The sequence below is a fragment of the Podospora bellae-mahoneyi genome, chromosome 3 (assembly GCF_035222275.1).
Source record: "Podospora bellae-mahoneyi strain CBS 112042 chromosome 3, whole genome shotgun sequence".
Taxonomy (NCBI): Eukaryota; Fungi; Ascomycota; class Sordariomycetes; order Sordariales; family Podosporaceae; genus Podospora; species Podospora bellae-mahoneyi.
Genome location: NC_085882.1, coordinates 654,612 through 671,901, shown reverse-complemented (window position 1 = coordinate 671,901; position 17,290 = coordinate 654,612). Strand labels below are relative to the sequence as shown.

General features: G+C 34.4%; 1 protein-coding gene across 1 annotated transcript; it reads right to left on the bottom strand.

The window, feature by feature from the left end:
* Positions 1-6,755: 6,755 nt before the first annotated feature.
* Positions 6,756-7,715, bottom strand: QC761_301900 (uncharacterized protein; the record flags this gene model as incomplete). The annotated part of the gene is made up of 1 exon (XM_062877338.1): positions 6,756-7,715. The coding sequence occupies one exon, from the start codon at positions 7,713-7,715 to the stop codon at positions 6,756-6,758; it is 960 nt and encodes a 319-aa protein (XP_062733087.1).
* Positions 7,716-17,290: the final 9,575 nt, after the last annotated feature.

Sequence of the window (17,290 nt, the reverse complement as noted above, 5' to 3'; positions counted from 1 at the left end):
CCTGACTGGCTGTACCGCAAAGCCAGATTGGTGGCGTTGAGGACTACAGGGTTCAAGGGCTTTTCGTCCTGCACTCTTATCTCCAGCGATCTGACGAGAGTCCCCTGGAAGAGATTTGGGGCTACCTGCTAGCGCATGCTCGAAATTCCTTCCACGTCAGAATGCTGACACGAGTGATGGACCCCGAGGCGGATTACCTCCCGTACCTAGTTTATCATTGTGGGAGACTTAATGAGCGCTCACCATTCCTGCTACTTGAATTGATCAAAAATGTGCCGGTGGTGAGGCTTATAGAGCAGGTAAACTTTCGAGGGATGCTGGTGTCGCCTCTCTCTATTGTTTCTTCTGGTCTCTGGCTGTCAAATATCAACCTTCTGCTCAGGCAAGGAGGTATCAAGAGACCTTTTGAACACTGTCATCGGGATCCAGTGAGAGGGTTTTTGACAAACCCCTTGTTTGCCTTGTTGATGGATATCTCTCTGCCATGTCACGAGAAACCGTGGCATAGGGATGGTGAATCACCAAAGAATTGGATGATCAGAGCCAGAGACATGGAGACGACTGGTTCTGCCTCGCATTTTTAACTTTCTTTGCTCCGGGGGAGTCGTGGGAGTAGTGCAACGAGCACTGTAGATAATCCGCAGTGTCTTTACTATAAGTTAATGACATCTCTTAATAGTCTATTTCCTCCCTTTTTTTTCACTATTAAATTATAATTCTATTGTGACGAACCCGTATCCATAACCTCTGAAAGGGATACTAGTCGAAGGCGTTTCTAGACAATCTTGGTCCGGTGCAGCTAAACAGTGCACAGCAAATGGCTTGTCTCAATCACAAGAGTCTTTATACCAACGAATGTGACTTGAATTGCATACTGCGGAACTATCTGCTACCCATCTAGTTCCTCCGTATATATAGACCTGGGGACCGTGGACCGTGGACCGTGAACCCCGTCGCAATCCCTGGTCCCGATTTCATTAGTCCGTCCTGGCCACTGGACCGTAAGCCCCGCTCACCCTCCCGGTGCAGTTCTTATTGGTCCGCCAGTTCTCCACCTTCTACCAAAACCGTGACACCTACAGGCTGTATGAGGCATAGCCTTTAATAGTTTTTATTTAAAAATGAGAATTATGATATTATAAAAATTAAACTATAAAGTTTAATAATAACAAAAAATAATAGAGAAATAAAAATTATGATTCAGAATAACGTATATTATAAGCGAGTAACCCATATAAGCGAGTGACCCACGTCCTTCGTAACATGACACCTTCGCACTTAATAACAATTTCATTAACCATCCAAAATGCCTTCTAATTTAAATAAAGCCTATATAGTTTTAGCCCTCCAAGTGCTTTAAAACGATAAGAATCTAAGCGAACGAGCCGAAGTTAAGATCTATAGAGCCGATTGTGAAACTTTAAGGCGTCGGCGAAATTGCTGGCCTATATAACGCCATACTATACCTAAATCGAAGAAGCTTACTTAATCCGAAAAAGATATTATTATTTAATATATTATAAGCTATATATATATAAGCTTCTTTATTAAAATTATGTAGTGTAAAAGATATAGTTAACTAATTATTACGTATACGCGACGCGCTTTGTATTGGTAAGCTTCAGATATATAACTTTATTAAACGCTAATTATAGTTCTATATATATTTTACGCGTAAATATAATTATTAGAGGGCTAAATATAAAGGTTTAAAAGTTATTATTAAGTAGTTTACGTTTATACGGAATATTAAAGTTAAACATAGTATTATAAATAATAATATTTATAATTTTAACGAAATTAGGTTTATAATAAATATTATTTTCGTAAGTATAATAATTATAATTTCACATGGTTTTAGTGAAGTAAAACTAACTTAACTTAATAATCATGAATAATTAATAGTAATCTAAGGAGTTAATACTTTTAATTAAACTATTTTTCGTTTATTATTTTAACTATATAGTTTTACTTTTCTACCTAATATATTAAAGATAATTTACCGTTTATGTAATATATCATCAATACCGATAATAACTAAATTATTAATTCGGTAAGCCTAAATTAAATTAAATACTTTAATTATTATGAAGTTATTATTTAATTAAATTCGAGCGTTATTATGAATAAAATAATATTATTACGCTTCATATACCTTTATACTCTTCTTACCTCCTTTAGTATGACGAACCCCTATCCAGAACCTCTGAAAGGGATACTGGTTGAAGGCTGCTTCTGAATAATCCTGGTTCGGTACAGCTAAACAGTGTACGACAAGATGTCTCAATGTAATCACAAGATGTTGTAACTACAACTTGAATTGCATACTGCGGAACTGTCTATCTACACCAGCCAGTTCCTCCGTATATATAGACCTCGGGGCCCTGAGGTGCTTGCCCTGCTACGGCCCCGATCACTCCTAGCACTTTGCATCCTGCGAAGTGCTCGTCGTGCTATGCCTTTGATCACCCGTAGCATCTTGCATCCTGCAGACTGCTCAGGCCTCTTGGCGCCGTAGCACTTCTGGCCAGCCTTGATTGGCTGCCTCCTGGTTTCCTTAATGATTGGCTAGGGACGCCCCGCGCCCCACATACTGCGCGACCTGCCGTTGGGTTAACTGTGACATTTAGTTACGTAATATTATTTACTTCAAGCCGCTAAAATAAGCGTACGGCTATTAAATTAAAGACCTAATATATATATATATATATATTAATTATTTAAGTAAGTTCGAGTTTCTTTATATTCTCCGTAAAGCCTTTTTTACTTCTATAACGGAAAAAATTGTATAGGGTAGCTTTACAAGGGTTAGCTTTATACTGTATAATCTAGAAAGGGTACTTTTTAAGCTAGATATCAAGCTTCGTATATTAATACCCTTAACCTTACGCGCTAATACCCTACGACGTCAAGTTGCTTAAATATTATATAACCCCCGAGAAGCTAATTTATAGTTAAAACTTATTAAAATTCGTATTACTAACTATTGAAATAATTTCCCGATTTCGATATTAATTACTATGGATTAGCTTACTAAAGGTACGATAGCTATAATATATTAAGTAACCCTCCTTTAATTAAAGAACGCTTCGCTCCGTAAGGCCAATAAGGCACTAAATAAGTGCCGGAGAGCTGAAAAGACGTATGCGGCTCGGAGGATCACTTACTATATAGGATCTACATGATCTATTAAATAAGAAGGTCGTCGGTAGAGAGGGACTGTAAGAAACGCAGCGGGATAATAGTGGTGCAGAGGAGGCTCATACAAAGGTTCGGTGCTGTGGTGTGTGCGGCAAGCTTAGCTATAACGCGTGCACTTGCCAGGAGGCTGGGGAATTATCTGATTCAGCCGTTTCTAATATAATTGTAGTTACTTCCTAGTATTATTGCGGTATAATTGAGGATAGTTTATTACGGTGTAGTGGGAAGTGAGTCACTCGCTTATATGGGTTACTCGCTTATAATATACGTTAGTAAATTTATTTATTATATTTAATTATCCCTATTTTAACCTTTTATATACAGTATAATTAAGTACAAAAGTATTTAAGAGTATTATGATTACTAAAACAAACTTATTTGTAAAGCAAAAAAATATTATGAAAATATGTAAACACACAAAAGAGAAAATTCATAATGTACAGTAAATAAAAAACTTAACAAGAGAGAGAAAATATAATATTATTTAAAAAGTAAAGGAGACAAAGAAAGAATATATTGTGAAGGTTAAAAAACTAATACATTAAAGTATTAATATAAAAAGGTATTGATATAATGAAGAGGTATATAGTGAGATCTATGAAATAAAGCGTAACGTTCATGAAATATTCGAGGAAGAAGAACTGTTATAATTTTTGGGGTTCTTTTATGCTTATTTACCTCTTTATTTTATTTTTCGTTTCCAGTTATTATTTTCATTCTCAGCTTACAATTAATGTATATATATATATATATATATATATGTACATTTCATGTAGTAGATTTAAGTTTCAATTATATTAACAACTACTAAATATATTGAATTAAAATTTTAAATTAGAGTGAAATACTCAACATATATAATATTTTATTACCTCCACTTTTATTATTATAATAATAATGTAAAAGATTAATAGGTTTAAATAAGTTATAGAAATTACTCTTAAGTATTATTATAAGTCGGCCTATACCTATCCCTAAATAATTTTTACAAGGTCGTTACTACTACGTAGCGATGGCCTTCGGCTAATAAACGTGACACATTGACACCCACGTTACAGACTACACAACACTTCGGTGGCAGCTCGAGACCCCACATAGCAGGTTGGTTGCGAAGATTGAGTGGAGGGGTTAGGGAAATGTAGACAGTGTTGGAGAGAGATGAAGAGAGGCTTGAAGAGGGGGGAGCAGAGCGAGAGGAGCAACGGAGTATGGTGGGGGAAACCCAAACAAGGCCCCACCCACTGTCGAAGCTAAAATGAAACAAACAACTGGAAACTGCAAACTGTGGGTTTTTGATTGTTCTTTTTTGTCACTTTTGGTCTGGAAACTACCAGCATGCCCTTGCGGTATGTTCTCGCCCAGAGAGTGGGAAGCAACGGACACACCCATCATACTGTGGATCCTCCGACTTCCAGGTCGCTCCTCCAAAGCTATCTATCTTAGTCGCGAGATCTTACCCGACGTCACTGTTGACGGGAGACCTGGCTATGTGCTGGAACGAATTCTTCATACTCAGTCAAGTGTCCCTGTTCGTGGATAATGCGCATCCCTGAGAGACCGAGTGGATAAGATTGAACCGGGCTATGAAAGTCACCGCAGACGCTGCGCAGCATGCTCGATTAGCAAACTACACTCCCCAGTCCCCAACACCACACAAGCCATGTACTGAAATCTCTTAGTGTACTCGTGTAATCCCTCACTCAATATCCACCCACGTTGAGCGCTATGCGTGGGGAGGACATCTGGATCTCAGAATGTTATTCACCTGAGCCCACCGCAGGCGGGATCAAAATGGTGCCCCAGGTCATCAACAAGATTATACAACTTTCGATACTCCATTGGTGCTTGGCGCTGTTTTGCTCGCCTATTATCCTGATTCCAGCCTACACGGAAAGCTTGACAACAGTGCTTAGCAAGGGGTGGATATGGTTGTTATACCAATGTGTACTCAACATAAAAGTGGTCAGGTGGGCCACAAAGAAAGCCTATGACCAGGGGCCATGACGAACTACTTGTATTGTGCAGCAGTCTTTTTTGAGCTTATCCCTGGACTTTCCATATTATTCTAACCACAGATATCTGCACATGGGGCCGCGTGGCGGTATCGGAATGAGGGGGAGAGTGAGGTTGATGATAAATACACCCGGTCCCGTGCCAATCTACCACTCGACGACAGCCTCAAATGAGATAACATTTTACCGACAGCACAATATGATACCAACAGACCAGCTCCTGGCCAGTCTTGAGTGCGTTGGCGTCACGTACTTCTCAAACACCGAAATAATGCGTGCGAGAGACGCAGCGTTCCGAAGCCCTGCGGAGAATTCAATGTCCTTGGGACATCGCCTGGGACCAAAGTGGGTCATCCCCAGCATCAACACTCCAGTAAAATCCTCATCGACGCTGGGGTGTTTACAAAATGGGCGGCCGAGCGTGAAGGAGCCCCCATAACATGCTCCATATTGGCTCAACTCACGGGTGCCGATGAGCTTCTCATTCGCATTTCCCTCTTGCTTAAAGTGTGATACGGAATACGGACATTGATGTTGGAGTGGTGAACTCGTAGGGCGCATGATGCGTGTCATACATATCTGGCCAGTCACTGATCAGATAAGTTGCACAGTATACATATGCGCGAACCCCGTGGGCAAAGGCTCTGGTTGAGGATCTTTCATTTGCTGGCATGTATGGACAAGTACGCCCCTGACATCAGATTTCAACGATGCTCTGGAGTGCCACTCCAAATACAACCCGACGCCCTGGGTCGATATACACCCTTTCGACACCATCCTCGCCCTTCCTTCACAGATCGACAACGACAAGATTCGCCCGCTTGTCGTAAATATCGGCGGTGTCAAGGTCATGATTTGAAGAAGTTTCTGGCCCGGCATCCAGAGACTGCCCCTGGCTGTCTGGCCCTTCAAGATTTACTCGGTACCCTCAATGGAGTGAATGTCGGTCCCGTCATCCAGTTACAGCTACACAATTTCTTCACTCCACAGCCGGCAAAATCAAAGGGGTGCCGATTTTATTTCAGGGACAAATTGTTGCATGGCTAACCAGCTGAGACGGCCAAGAAGATCTTGCAAACCTTGGCACCTGCTGTGAGGAAAGGCTATCCGAGACTGCTGATACATGAAAGTTTGGTGAGCAGCGTGAAGCCGCCTTCAAGGGTTACTGTATCCGATTTTACAATGATGGCATGTCTTGCCGCGGCTGAGCGGTCCGAGGAAGAGTGGCGTGAGTTGATAGCCAGCGCTGGGCTCAACATTGTCGAAATCTGGAGGCCTATACAGTCCGTCAAGAGTATCCTCGAAGTCGAGGCAGCCTAAGCCCGCTAGAAGCGTGGTTACAGAGTGCGATATGACCATCTGGCTCCGATGTTGTAATATTCAACAGATACAGATAAGAGGTCGTGGTCCTGGATAGTTCAAGGGCATCTCTAATAGTGATGCTCTGATTGTTAGGGTATAGGTACAACGCGAAGTTCAGATGAGCTCATCGATGCCCAGGTAGAGATCGAGGCTGTTTTCAGGTGGGAGGCCGTCCGACTATCAATATGTTGCCTTGGTACATGCAGCGCGGATCTCAACCCAAGTCTTGCCCGGAAAGTCTCTCCGAATGTCGCGACCTGGAAGAAATGGACTATTGGTCTTTTCTTCGTAGTCCACATCTCGCTGGCCTCTTCTGATAGCCACCATGAGCTCCTTGCCTCGTTCATTCTCACTGATAAACACTGGGTCCTCCGCTGTTCCGTAATCATACACTGAAAATGGTGCCCCGTTGTAACTTTGCGCCATCACCTCCCGGGTTTCAGGCTTGAAGACAGCTCCGCAATGACCGGCCCGCTTTCCTCGATGAATCGAGACTGACGGGTAAGAATGTACACCGTCTCTCTCCTCCATCACTCTTTGCCAATGCTCTGGTTGTGGTCGCCGTTGGTACCGGTCACAAAGTGTCGGATCAAGGCAATAATAAGCATACCCAAGTATCCCAGAGTCGTGACTAATGAAACGTAATTCCTGCCAACTGTTCCCATGCTTGATCAACTCGTCCAACATCCGATATTGGAACTTGTCGCTACCGCTCCCCAAAACCGTAAGCTGGCGTAGCTGTAGCCGGGGAAGAAGCTTCAATACACCAACCAGATTGTGATGTACTTGTATTTTTGGCGGGTAGGTAAGCAGCAGAGGATCCCCACGCACAGAGATATACCGAATGAGGGACAGCTCTTCCAAGGGGATAGGCGCGAGCTTGTCAAGCAGCGACATCGGATCATCAAAATAAAACAGGACGTGACTGAGCCATGACTTGGAGATTTCCGCATTAGCCCTTCGGCAAGTGCGGAGCAGAGCGGTAGCATGTAATGGCGCTTGGAGTTTACTGAGTCTTGCATCGTCGGTTGGAACTGAAGTCGCAAAGGAAAGTATTGTAGAACTGAAAAGAGATGAGTATATAGCATCCCGAACCTCGAAGGGGGTGTGAAAAAGGGTACTGTGATATTGGGAGTCCATATCGAGTATTGTTGCCGGAGTAGTTGTGTGTGGAAGGGAGCGAAGGGTAGAAGATATCGTTGGGCAGCGTCGTTGGGCTTTTGGATTGGTTCACGTGGTGTTAAGCTAAGTAGTCGGCGAAATTATGCTATCTAACTAGCACCAGCTTCGTCAGTAAAGCAACTATTAGGGCAGTAATCAAGATAAAAATAAACTTCTATAATATTAGATACTACCCCTTTAGAAAAACTATATTCTTTAATAAATTTTAATTATCTTACCAAAAATCCAAAAAGTCTAGAAAACTCAAGGTATATAAAATATATTTAAATAGTAGGTATAACGAACTCCTATCCATAACCTCTGAAAGGAATACTAGTTAAAGGCACTTTTAAACAATCTTAGTTTAGCACAGCTAAATAGTATATAACAAATAACGTATATGATAAGCGAGTGCACTCGCTTGTCTGGTGCACTCGCTTGTCTGGTGCACTCACTTGTCTGGTGCACTCGCTTATCATATACGTTAGCTTATTTCGATTACAATAACCAAAATATTAATAATTATAACTTAAATTATATACCACGGAACTGTCTATCTACACTAGCCAGTTCCTCCGTATATATAGATCTAGGGGCCGTGGACCGTTAACTTATAGACGGTCCTCGGTCTCTCCTAATTAGCCGATGTCACAGTTAACCCAACGGCAAGTCGCGCAGTATGTGGGGCGCAGGACGTCCCAGCTAATCATTAGGAAAGTCAGGAGTCAGCCAATCAGGGCTGGCCAGAAGTGCTATGGCGCCAAGAAGCATGAGCACTCTGCAGGATGCAAGATGCTCGGGATGATCGAAGGCATAGCAGGGCGAGCACCTCAAGGTCCCTAGGTCTATATATACGGAGGAACTGGCTAGTGTAGATAGACAGTTCCGCAGTATGCAATTCAAGTTACAATCGTTGGTATGTAGACTGTTGTGATCGAGACAAGCCATTGTTGTACACTGTTCAGCTGTACCGAACCAGGGTTATTCAGAAGTGCCTTCAACCAATATCCCTTTCAGAGGTTCTGGATAGGGGTTCGTCATAGCCGATGCTAGACCATAGACCGCAAGCCCTACCGCAGTCCTGTGTCCCTATCTTATTAGTCCGTCCTATTTACCTAAACCATAAGCCCCGCTTAATCGCTTAGTTTAATCCTAGTTAGTTCCTTATAGCCTTATTATTTCTTAAAACTGTAATATAATTTTTCCTCTCTAGAATAAAGTCCCTGTCTGTAGCTTAGGTTTTTTTCATTATTCATAATATTATAAATATTTTTTCTTTGTTGTAATCTCTAGATTTCCATAATATTCCGATTATATATATTATGAAATTCTATATAACGGATTCAGTATTAATTTCAACTGTAAATATACTTTCTTTTTTTTATATTATAAATAACCGCTTCAAAATAACTCGAATAATAAAAGAGTAAAATGAACTTAAATGTGAACAGTAAGAGCTTAAAAATTAACTTTTATAATTAAATACTAAATTTATCTGAATGTTTTTCGCGTAGGGTATTTAGGAGGAGGATTCTTAAGTACCGTAGTCCGTAACTGTAACGTTACTTAATTCTTTATTAGGTACTGCTACGCGGCCGGACGCCGCTTAGGATACCGTTATATAATCTCTTTACGTCACGGACTCTTCTTTAGGCATTAACTTACTTTCCGACTTGTTATTCTACTCTAATATAGTTAATCCTTCCTTCCTAATTATACAAAGTATTACTGATATTACGTTTTTATACTTTTGTTAAAATAGTTAAAGTATATAGTACTAATTATAGTTAGGCCCCTTATACCTTCTAACCTTATAATATAATACATAACACGCCGGTTATTTCGCTAAAAACGTAGGTTCGATTCCCATTAAGGTTCTTAATATCTAAGTTTATAGGTAAACCTCCGTAAATTTAAATACGCTCTGTAATTATCTCGCTACGTAGTACACCTTTATCTTATTTACGGCAGTTGGGGTACGTAATACTAATTAAGCCTAGATTCCTTTATTTCTATTAATCATATAATACAGTACGTAGTACGTTGACTATTACGTCAAAAGTAGTGGTTCGATTCATACCGAAATTCAATATTTAAGTTTATAAATATAATCTGTAAAACTTACATAATTTCTTGTATTTAGACCGGTTTAAGTATTACTAGTAGAACTTATTTAATTATTTAAGTAATTAAAATTTACTATTAGGTTTTACGAATAATTCATAGCCGGATATTCTAATTAACTAGTAAAATATTCTAATTTACCTTTATTGAACCGGAAACTTAATATTTCCTTTATATTATGCTTTTTCTTTCGTTTTCCGTTACTTCCTACGTATTATCTTAAAGCAAAGTTCATCAAGCTTTTTGAATACTATAGTGTTTCCGGATCCTTTCCTTCATGAAGTATATATAACTTGTTTAGCTTGACCCTAGCCCTAAGTACTTTAACGCTAGGTCCCTACCGTAAGTCCACTTCAGATTGAAAGTTTTGGAATAATAACGTAATTTGAATCGTTTTTGTTGATAATATATTATATATTAACTGTACTATAAATAATAATTTAATCAAATCGGTTTGCTCGGAATTCATATAATTTCGCAAATATCATTTTATGATGTAATTAAATTATTTTATTTAATTATTTACTTAAAGGCAACAAGTCGACGTTATTCGTATTTTTTGAAACTTTTATATAAACTTAGTATCGCGGTCCGTAATAGATTCTTTTGATTATATATATTAGTATGATATATTATAGTATTAGATTTATTAATTACTTCACCGATTGAGTTTGCTGATAAAGTAACTTATTAACAATAACTTTAAATAATAATCTCTTTAACGTTACCCTTAATTCTTAATTATTGAAAGTATTATTTAATCTTTTCTACAGTTTGTATAATACCTTTATATCCTCCACAATACTATTTGTAGATTTCTGTTACTAATATTATTTTATTACTTAGCTTTACTCACGTTTGATTTTTACACTATAGTTTCTTTAATTATTTTTTCAAATACCTTATAACTTTAATTTTTCATTAATTATTATTCTGTAATATCATTACTTAACTTTCTTTTATAGTTATTAAAAATAGTTTTTTTGTAATATATGATACAATACTTGATTATGAATAAAAATAAATATTTTAAAATAATTTCTTTTAATATTTTATATGCTAGCAAAGTAATATCTCGGATATGTCTTCATTATGATTGGTTTACTACTTAAATGAATTTACCCTAACGTTTTCAAAACCCCTTTTAAAATTAATTTAAAAAATAAATTTTCAAACAATATCTAATCATTATATTTACTATCTATTAAGCATTTTTATAATAGTAAATTATTATAAGTTCTTATAATCCGTATAAATCTATATTCATAATTGATACTGTTAAAGTAAAGTCTTTACTCTTTAACGCTTCGATAATGATAAATAATTTTCTAGTATATATTAAATAATCATAACGTACCTTTTTTAATTTCTTTAAGAAAACGTTATTATATATTTCCCTATTTTGGTTTTGCCAGCCTAATTATTCACTGATTGTATAATTTCATAGATTAACCTCGACCTGGAATAATTAATCTAAGTTTAATTTAAATACTAAGTGTTTTAAGATATCTCTTTAAATTTTTAACAGGGCGTACTTTTTTTCTTACACCTACCAGAATTTGTATCTTTTTCTAAATTCCATAATCAAATAACTACATAATTTCGGTATACTTTTCGATAAATATCTAATAAAAGCTTATAAACCTTGAAAATTCCTCAATATATATCTATAATCATAGTATGGCTTATTTTTGATTTACCCTAATTTTCTCCAGTTTCATGTAAACCTTTCTTAGCTATATTAAATATCTTTAATATCGTATTTCTAATATATAAAACTCATTTTCTTCAATGTTAACAAAAAGTCCGGTTCCATATAACAAGTTACATATGATTTATATCTCGTTTATACTCCTTTAAATTACATATATAAAATAAAAATACTATCAAGATAATATATTATAATTCCATCAATGTACTTTCGTATTACGTAATTAATAAAAAGGCAAAACGTCAGAAGTATTTTATTTAATTTCAATTGTATTATATAATATTTTTTGGGATTTATCCCTTTGCTTAATCAGTATTTAAATACGTTTAATAAATATATCTTAACATATAAAGTATTACGGTTTAGTTAACTAATCTTGTAACTCAAATATGGATAATAATGAATAACCATTTTTTTACCGTTTTTTTCTTTGATTAATAGCAATCTATATATAATTGTAAATTACCATTTTTTCCGGTACAAAAAAAATAAGGTATCTTATTAATGATATCAATTCCATAATATATCCTCTCTTTAAACTTTTCTAGACATACTTTTACAATTCCTTACTTCATTTATTGTTAGTACAATAAACCCTAAATAACCGTAATTTAGTTTTTTATTCTGATTCAATTTTATAATCCTACAGTCTTCGCTTTAAAAGTCCCTCTAAATACTTAGCCGTAAAGTTTAATATCCTTAATATTCTACGAGTATTACTTTTTTTTTTAAACCTTTCTTTATATTATAATAAATATATTTATTAATCTCTAATATCTTTACTAACCTTATTTATCTTAGTTTCTCGATTTTACTTCTTATATTACTAAAGTATATTATTACTTCTTGAATTCTCTGCAATAGTACCGTAGGGGGTACTTATTCTATACTCTATTCTATATATACTTCTAATCTCCTATAGTTAATTGAATATTTTTAAAAAGATTCTTAATCGTAAATAGTTACTATCCTTCTAATCAATATTTGAATCATAGTACTTATACTACAGTTATTTTAAATTATCTTTCCCGATGGTCTTATGTCTACAATGTTTAATATAAAAATGATTCTTTTTTTTCCACTATAATAATTAAAGGTAATATTTCTCTATGAAATTTTTACGTTAGAAATAACTTTCTTATTGTAACCTATTCCTTCTTTTTCTAATAGTATTTTAATTTAGTATATGAACTATAACGAAATTAAATTTATTTCCACTCTTTCATTCATTAGTACTACCGCTTAAATATCCTTTTACTATATTATAATCTAACAATATTTATTTTTCTACTGCTTCCTTTATTTAATAGCGATTTCGTTAATAAGTATAAAATCAGTATCCTATACCTTTCTTTATATTGATAGTTTTAGTAATACTGTTTGTAGTCCGTTAAAGATTATTAACTTTCGTAAAAGGTCATGAATCGTTTAAAAAACGATTATATTTTTTAAAAGTGTTTTCCTACTTTAGATTATTCAATAACAAGAAGTCTTTTATTCATTCTTACCTAATTTCTTTTCGTTATTTATCCTTGTTGCGTTTAGCATTTCATTATATTTGTATTTAATATTATTCTCTTTGTTAGATTTTTTTTGGAAGTTTCTTACCTAATAATATTACTTAACTTTTTTCCGCAAGTATAACGTGTAGTCCGGCCTTAAGTACTATACTAAGACCGCTTTTTTTTTACAAAAACTCTAACGTTTATATTCCTACCATTCATGTAGTTAAAGTAGTATCTCGTATACCTTAAAGCGAACTATATTACTTAAAGGTTGCCTTTTACTTTAACCGGGTCGTAAACCTTTTATGGAAAAAATGGTTTAATTCCTCGTAAACCCTCAACCCTTTAACTATAATCCTTCTAACCAGCTATAACTTACCTTCCTTAACTATCTTATATCTTGGCTCATAACCGTACAACGATGTGCTTTAATAATACTTTATATATTTATATATAATACATTAAAATTAAAGTACTTTCTGGCACTTTAAATATTTAAAATCGAATTGTACCTTATTTCTTTCATAAAGTATATACTATATAAATATTACTATATGTAATATTTTCGGGATTCGAAAACCAGCCACTTTTATACCTTTTTAAATAATTTTCCTAGTTTTTATATGCGAACTTTATAAACTATAATAGTGTGTACGAAATCATAATTTTATGCTTCCATAGTACCTTTTTAATATTATTTATTTAATAGGTCTTTCCTACTATATAGCGTTATCGTTCTTCATAGCTCTTATAATAATTTCCGTAATAATTTATATTAGTTAATTCTACAAAACGTATATATCAAAATCTCTTTCTTCGTACTCTCCTTTTAACTTTTCTATTTTGTTCTATAGCTCCTGGATCTCTATTTCCTCTTATTCAATTTTTTTAATTGGAAACTTTCCGAAACATATTACTTTACTTTATTAGTACCCGATAATTACGACCTTTATAACCCTCGGTCTGTTTAATATACTAATTAATATAGTTTGCTATTTCTATTTAAATTATTTCATTATTTTGTAAATTCTTTCAAAATATTTAAAGTTATACCTACCCTAGCCCCAGATTTACGCTTCTTCTTATTAAATGATATTGATATCGATTAATCTTAAATATAGAATACTGAAGTGTTTAATATTAGTATTTTTACTTACGTTTGTCGTTAAAACGGTTATTATCAAAGTATCCCTTATAAATACTACCATAATAATCCCGATTATTTTTTCTCTATATAATACTAGAACTACCGATCGTTGATCCATCTATAAATATAATTATAAATTTATTATGATATCGGGCCCCGACTTTTTATTATAACTTCTTCTTTACCTCTTTTTCGAAACTATTGAAAGAAATTAAGTTAATCCCTTTTGATTAAAAATATTCCGTAAATTAGCGATTTTAAATAAAGCTAAATAATTAATTATTCAATGAATTTAACCTAAGTTTATAACTCTGTTTTACGCACGCCTTACTTTATTATGCGTCCTAGATACTTTTTTACATTTAACTTTGAAATTATAATAACTTTCGAATTATTCTATAGTAATTTTCTTTTGAGCTTTTAGCTATACTTCATAATGATCATTGAAAATGAATTGAAATTACACGAAACCTTAACTTTAAATGCAATACTTCAGAAATATTTTCGACTTTTCGTTAGCGAATTAATTTAAATTTTAACGAAAGTAAAATTAAATTGGATTAAAGACGTTGTAAACTCTATATTTTTTTATAGTACTCCGGTACTAGAAACTTAGGTATTACACTAAATACGGCCGAAATAATAACATCTACTCCCGCTACTATTAAACCTCGTTTTTAAATTCCATGATTTAATGATTTATTCTCTAGTAATAAAAAAAAGTTCAGTATTGGTAGGAAGTCCCTCGTTACCTATGCTTGGCGACACGCTTCTTATTTAAACGTTTTTAAGTCTAGCTGTAGAAATAAAAAATACCTTTAACGTATATTATAAGCGAGTGACCCATATAAGCGAGTGATTCACTTCCTTCGTAACATAACACCTTCGCACTTAACAACAATTTCCTTAATCATCCAAGATACCTTCTAATTTAAATTAAGCCTACATAATTTTAGCCCTCTAAGCGCTTTAAAACGATAAGAATCTAAGCGAACGAGCCGCCGCTAAGATCTATGGAGTCGATCGTAAGACTCTAGGGCGTCGGCGCGCTAGCCAGCTTACACCACGCGATACTACGCCTAAATCGAGAAAGCTTACTGAATCCGAAGAGGATATTATTATTTAATATATTTTTAAGCTCCATGCGCGAGCTTTTTTACTAAGATTACGTGGTGTGGAAGATATGGCTAACTAACGGCTACGCGTATACGACGCGCTCCCCGTTGGTAGGCTTTAGGGATATAATTTCGTTAAACGCTAGCTATAGCTCCGTATGCGTTTTACGTATAAATATAATTATTAAAAAGCTAAGTGTAAAAATTTAAAGGTTATTACTAAATACTTTACGCCTATAGAGAATATTAAAGTCAAGTACGGTACTATGATTTAATAATATTTATAATTTCGACGAAATTAGGTTTATAATAAGTATTATTTTTATAAATATAATAATTATAGCTTTAAACGGCTTTAGTAAAGTAAAATTAGTTTAGTTTAGTAGTTGCGTATAAATAATAGTAATTTAGGGAATTAGTGCTTTTATTTAAATTATTCTTTTCTTTATTATTTTCATTATATAATATTATTTTATTAATTAATATACCGCATATGATTTACCGTTTACTCAAAGTATTAAAATCATTAATAATAATTAAACTATAACTCTAATAAGTTTAAATTAAATTAAGTATCTTAATTATTATATAGCGTTCCAAGTAAAGGGTATATACTAGTTATTTATCTTCCATAATTATAAAAGCTATCATGAATTTTTTTTTAACGTTACTATTAATAGTATAATATTTCTATACTTTATATACTTTTATATTCCTTTTACTACCTTTAGCTATTTAATATTAATTATTCTAGGCCGCTAAAATAAACATACGGCCGCTAAATCGAAAAATTAATATATACATATATTAATTATATAAGTCAATTCGAGTTTCTTTATACCTTCCGCGAAACTATTTTAATCTCCATAACGGAAAAGAATATATAAGGTAGCTTTATAGGTATTAGCTTTATACCGTACGATTTAGAAAAGGTACTTCCTAAGCTAAATACAAAGGTTTATGTATTTATATTTCTAAACTTATAGCCCGGTACTATATAACTCTAGATCTTTTAAATACTATATAACCTTCCATTTATAATTTATAATTAATACTAATTAAAACTCATACCATTAATTATTAAAATAGTTCCCCGACTTTAATATTAAATACGGTAAATTAATTTACTAAAGGTATAACGGCTATAATATACTAGGTAGCTCTCCTTCGTATAGAGATCTCGTTATTCCGTAAAGCTAATAAAGCACTAAGTAAGCGCCAAAAAACTAAGAAACTACGTATAAGGCTTAGAGAGTTACTTACTATACAAAAGGCATAGGATCTAGTGGATCAGAAGGCCATGGATGGGGAGGGAATATAAGAAACGCAGCCGGATAGTAGTAATACAGGGGGAGGCTCGTACGAAGGTTCGGTGCTATAGTATGTGCGGCAAGTCTGGCTATAATGTGCGCACTTACCAGGAGGCTATAGAGTTATCTGATTCAACTATTTCGAATATAACTATAATTGTTTTTTAATATTATTATATAGTAATTAAGGATAATAATATAAAGGTTGTAAAAAGTTAGTCGCTCGCTTATATTAGTCCCTCGTTTATAATATATATTACTCATTTAAAGGTTTTTAGTTTAGTATAACCTATTGTATAAAATTAAATTAAAGTAGTATTATATAAATACATTTTGGTCAAAGAAATATTTAAAGACCGAAAAATGGATTTTAATAAAATAAATTCATGTATAATATATTCAAATAAAAGTAACTTACATTATTAGCGAGTGACCTATATCAGCGAGTGACCTATATCAGCGAGTGACCTATATCAGCGAGTGACTCACCTCTCACTGCACCCTCATAAACTATCCTTAATTATACCACGATAATATAAGGAATTAACTATAATTATATTAGAAACAGCTGAATTAAATACTTCTGTAGCCTCCTGGCAAGTGCGCGCATTATAGCTAGGCTTGCCGCACACACTACAGCAC